This window comes from Zeus faber (genome assembly GCF_960531495.2).
Source record: "Zeus faber genome assembly, chromosome: 9".
Lineage (NCBI taxonomy): Eukaryota > Metazoa > Chordata > Actinopteri > Zeiformes > Zeidae > Zeus > Zeus faber.
This window is the reverse complement of record NC_137197.1, coordinates 21906673-21912404: the sequence shown is the minus strand read 5'-3', so window position 1 is coordinate 21912404 and position 5732 is coordinate 21906673. Positions and strand designations below refer to the sequence as shown.

At 45.0% G+C, this 5732-nt stretch overlaps 1 protein-coding gene across 1 annotated transcript in view; it reads right to left on the bottom strand.

Moving 5' to 3' along the window:
* Nucleotides 1–383: 383 nt before the first annotated feature.
* The window catches only part of nectin3a (nectin cell adhesion molecule 3a), a 30285-nt gene continuing 24936 nt past the window's right edge, over nt 384–5732 (bottom strand). The window contains exon 6 of the mRNA XM_080006572.1: nt 384–4328. Within this exon, the coding sequence (XP_079862698.1) occupies nt 3673–4328 (656 nt within the window). The 3' untranslated portion in view covers nt 384–3672. The remainder of the gene's footprint in view (nt 4329–5732) is intronic.

The following is a 5732-nucleotide window of genomic DNA, read 5'->3' as shown; positions in this document are numbered from 1 at the left end:
ACAGGATGACAGGGACTAACGACCAGTGGACTCAAAGATGGGAAGGTCTTTGCTCCGTCATTAGGGGAAGTAATACATTGTCTGTCTGTCTTGTCCTCCTATCTGTCCGTCTTTCTATCTATGTCCACAATTGCGTAAACGTTTTTTATTTTAAGTGGGAATTTTTAAATCTCATACTTATACTTATACTCTACATTTGCTGACCCATTATCAGAAACGAGGATGAAAGAAATATCCCCAATGAATACTGGTACTGAGAGTAATCCACCCAACACAGACAATCTCACGGAACGCCACTTTTTGGGAATTAAAAAAAACAACCTTAAGTTTAACAAGTGAGGCCACCATCTCTGACACAAACCAGCAGACATTTGAGTGCAATGATGATGCTCTTTTATTGCAAACAAAATACAATCTACGGCTCTTTCATTTTGATTGTTGTGAGAAATCAATCATTAGAACAACAATGTACAAAATAATTAGTCACAAAATACTGAGAACTGATATAAAATGCTGCGAAAAGAGGAACACTTCCTATGAGTAACTGGACAGGAGCTCTTCCACGCTCACAATGAACACTGAAAATTGCAGACCTCATAGAAAAAATAAGTTCTTAGTAAATATAATAATAATAATAATAATAATAATAATAATAATAATAATGATAACAATAATAATACAAACAGCCAGGATATTTACAGAACAATAATATTTTCTACGATTCTGGTCTGTTTTGTATTTCCGAAATTTTAATTTATTACAATTTTCTGAAACTTTGTAACCGAGCTGTTACATGTGTCTTTGTAATCTGTAATAAGGCATAACAATCAACCTATAGTCAATTATATGTATTGATACCAACGATATCTTAAATATCAAGATGGAAGACATTAATAGGGACAAGGCAGTCCTCAGTAATAACAGCGACGGCCTTTGCAGGAATTCCTACAGTATTTTGTACTTTCAAAAGGTTTTTCTGTGCATTTCAGTCCACCTAAGGCACCCGCCATGATGAGGCTTCCAGAACAGGACCATCGATCTCATGAGCGTGTGAATACAAGATCCACTGACGACCAGTCGGTAAATCATACGTTAACCTATGAACATTATGTACACGTATAGACCAGCACGTTTGTGATCTGGGAGAAGTGAAGGCAAGAGGCTCATAATAACTTAATCCCGTCCCAATCCAAACATGACTGACTGAATTCGGTCCAAAAGAATAAAGAGAAAGGCCTCTGGGGGGGGGGAGACGGGCGGGGATGGAAAGATTCATCACTTCAGCCCATTATACCAGAAGTGATTTACTACAACTTGTCTGTTAACTTATTAACAAATGATTCTGTTAATAATGTAGGAACCAAGTAGCTTGAAGGGTAAAAAAAAAAAATCCTTTATCTCTGGATGTCTTGAACAGCGTGAGGGAAAGCAAGTATACATACTGTGGAAGTCTTTTGTCCATTCAGCAATAATTGGGTCGACGGCTACAAATCACCCATACACACTGTGGGTGCATGCAAACGCTGATGTGCTGCACATCACTGAGGTCAAACATTTGCCAAGTGCATCAAGAGGGGGGGAAAAAAAAAGTTAATTAAAAAGCAAGAACTTTGAGGTGAGGACTACGCTTTAAATGTGGGTGGACAGGCCTATGCAGCAGATGTGTGGTGTGCGTGTGTGTGTGTGTGTGTGTGTGTGAGATACAGAGTGTGTGCCCTAGGAAATAACAGCGGGAGAGAGTTAGAAAGAGAGACAGATTAAAGTAGTTTATTCTCAGACATCTAAACCGTCAGCCAATCCCTGCCACTTTGGGGGCAGGGGAGGGTGGAGAAGTAAAACAGAGTGGGGTTAAAATTGGGGGGGAAAAAAAAAAAAAAAAAAAAAAGTTTGCCCTCAATATATAAAACCCCATTAAGAAGAAACCTCAAACTGCAGCCAGGCACCCAGGTCTGATTTCCCTTTAAGAAACAAGCTCGGTTCCACCCTGCACCAGAGAGAGAACCCGATGGACTAAAAAGGGGATGTTTCGGAGGAAAGGGTATTTTCCCTTTAATGGCGCTGCTCCGCCGAGGCCACCGCGATCCGTGTCTCGTTCCCCACTTTCAAAAAAAACGTGGCTGCAGGCGGAGGAGGAAGTTCAAGGTCAGATCGCGCAACGATAGATGAGATCATCGGTGACGTCAACCCCTTTGTTTCTATATAATGTCACGCCGCTAGTTGTTGGTACAAGGAAAAACTAAAGCCCAAAAGAGCCGTTACGCAGCCAGAAGAAAATGGTGCTTAAATCTGCGTTTCTTTGTGATGGAATATTTGTCGTTTCGTTTTATCGTCCCGTGTCAAGTGTACGTGCGCGCTGGAAGTTCATGAGGAGCCGCTCGCCAGCACAATCTGTCCCAGTAATCAGTAGTGATGTCTCCTGTTTCCTTCCAGTGGTTTGAAGATCAAACTTTAGACAAATTAAAACAGTTTAGCTGAAATTAAAATGTTGCTTTTGTTTGAGTGTGGGTGTTTTTTCGTTGTGCGGGTCATTTTGCTATTATTAGAAGTGTGTTGCCGGTATATAATATGACCTAACTCTAATCTATTTGTGGTGTTAATTATGCAAAGCCATTAGTAACAGTGAAAAAAAAACAAAAACATTAACAGACAAGATAATAGAAAGTACAACAATGTTGTGGCTAAATGTAGACATTACAAGGCTCGGTTCTGCCTTGCTTGCTCTCAATGTGACAACAATCTGGTCTGTGCTGGTCACACAAGCCATTGTGTTGTGTACGTACATACAGTAGGCATAAGAGCAAGGTAGCTAAGACATCCTCTTCAGTCATAACTAGCTAAGACATCCTCTTCAGTCATAACTGATATGAACTGATATTCACTTTCCCTACAAAAGACAACGTGACAAATAACTTCAACTGAACTGAACATTTATTAAAAAAAAAAAAAAAAAAAAAAAGAATTTAGGGTGCCAATCATTAATTGGCAAGTCCCAATATCTTTCCTGGATTTACCTCAGTCAGTCAGTCTGTTTTACCCCAAAGCCTGTAGAGCTCTCCCTTTAACTCAAGTCATGAATAACATCCCTTTCGCCTATGATACATTGTGGTTGATACAAATGCAAATGCTGTGTCATCTCATTTTAAAAGCTCTTTGCAGCCGTAAAAAAAAGTCTCCTTTAGGAAAAGGGCAAAAAGGCAAGCAATCAAGAGTCCATTTTCAAAATGTGGTAGTATTTTTGAGGTTTTTCTTAGTAATGCTCAGGCAATGATATAAATACTTCACTTAGATGGGTTTGAAACACCGTAACCCTTCCCCTAACCCATGACCAAGGCAGGTGCAAAAAACAAACAAGCGGGAACCAAAAACTCATTCACATCCATTGAAAGTCAATGGTGCACCGAAGGCTGCTTTGAGTTGCCGAGATAGCATCAAAGAGGCTAATCCAGCTCGCTTGAAGCTCCTTGAGATGCTACAAAGCTGCAACACAATCCGCACACGAGTCCTTACGTTAAGTGGGAGAAGACAGAACAACGCCGCTCGGAAGGCCGATTCAAAAACTGCCAGTTCGGTCTAGAATGATCTGAACTGCTATATCTTCAAATGCTATTGAGTTGTTTTTGACAATTTATAGCAGAACGCACTGCAAGGTCCCTTTCCCCGCGCGTTTCTTCCTTAAACATACCACTCCCTGCGCGAAATCACAGACCCATCCATGTGGGACACATAGTCGCTGTCTGTACCGTTATCGTAGCAGTCTTCCGGGAGGTAGGGGGAGCCGTTGTTCACCGTGGAACTGTGCACGGGAGGCCCGCAGGGGTGCATGTTATGGGTATTATTGTAGTGCTCAGGGTAGTAGTTGTCCTCCTTTAAGCTGCTGTGGCCGTCCCCCCCGTTGCCCCAGTCCTCCCTGTCCTTGTCGTCGTGGGGGTAGTCGGGGTAGATGATATCTCCTCCGGACTTGGGCTTCAGCTCCTGGCTCCCCTTGCCGCCCTTCTCCCCGTACACCTCTTGGAGCTCGTGGGGCTGGAGCACGTCCAGCTGGGACTCCTTCTGCATGTCGGAGGGCCCCAGGTACTGCTTGGTGTAGTAGTCTCCTCTGAAGGTTCTCCGCTGGCGCATGTAACAGGCCACGCCCAGGATCAACAGGAGCACCAGGAACAGCACTCCGCCCACCGCCCCGCCGACTATGGTCCCCAGGCCGCTGTCCTGCAGGGAGGCCAGGGTCGGCGAGGTGAACAGGGCTCTCCTCTCGTCCGTGGCGGTGCTGGCACCGACGGTGTCCTTTGAGAGGGAAGCGGTGGTGGGGGCAGCGGTGGTGGGGGGCGGGTCTGTGGGGGACACATGCAGGGAGGACGTTAAGCAGAAAGGAAAGACAGCAAGTGGAGGAAGCCATAGTATAAATAAAAAGACAAAGATTTATGAGAAGAGCGCAATTTATGCTTCAAGCCTATCAACGGAAAACCAATGGGAATCAAGTCGAATCACATTTGTAACAATAAGAAACTATTACAGCAGGAAATTGTCTGGCTGGAGTATGAATGATTCCTTGAAAGCTGCTGTAGAGCAGGAGGAGGGTGGGAGGGTGAGGAGTGCTGAGGAGGTTAAGTGCTCGATGCCATTGTGTGTTCATGAGAGAGAGAGCGAGAGAGAGAGAGAGAGATTGACTCCTAAAAGTGTGCACGAGTGTGGTTAGCTCTTCCTGCTTCCCCCTCCCTGTTGTCGCGGAAGTCACGTGAGAAGATGAAAACACCGTGTGATCGATGCGAGGCTCCAGCGTTTGGTTTGTGCTCGTGGTCGGCGGCCTGCGATGGCACAGGGAGCCAGAAGACAGGGCTCTGCTGAGCCGAGGTCGGGCTCTTCATGTGTCTCCGTGATGACCTGCAATCTTTGGTGCCAAAAGAACGGCCTGACCCCCTCAGGTCCACCACTAGGAAGGTACACCGGAGGCCTGACTACCAAGCGGTACGACTTTTTAAAGTATCGGGTTTACATCCACGCGGGGCTTTACAGCACCTATGATGAAACACAGAAAGCCTTAATGTAATTTTTGGTACTGGGTGAAAATCGAATGCCCGTTTCTACTTAAATGTACGCTAGAAAAGGGGAGGGGAAAAGATGCCAGGAAAAATGGGCGTTAAAGCTGAAAGAACCGAGATATTTAGGGCTGCGCTTTATCAGTCTGTAAATTCTCAACCTAAACCCAGACCCCAGACCGCTGACCCCATCAGCCAAAGCCTCAAGACCCCAATGACAACTGGGAATGAGGAAAAGCTACACCGACAAGGGGGGGAGGGAGGGAGGAGGCTCAACCTGGCCATCTCCGCAGGGGTTAGAGGAGCATGAGGCAGCATGCCCGACTCCTCATATTGGACAAGAAAAGCCAGATAATTGCTCAGTGCAAGTCCTTCCTGGACAGGATGTCAACTGTGCTTTGGTTTGGAGCAGGACACCAAACAGGGCCTATAAACAGATGGAGCCTGACAGCCTTTCTGGAGGCGCTCCAGCTCTCGCCGCTCAACGGTGAAAAAGGAAAGGAATCGTGAGCTGCGGGAATACGTGTCTAAAAGCAGCCGTCGTTTTGTTTGGATATGGATTAAAAGGAGGAGAAGGGAATGAAAACAAAAGGGATGCAGTGTTCTCATGATACACGCCTGACTTCAGAATGATGAGTTCAAGTAGTAAGGGAAAAGACGACAGACAAGAGTTTAGTCTGCCGTGAATTTTTTTTTTTT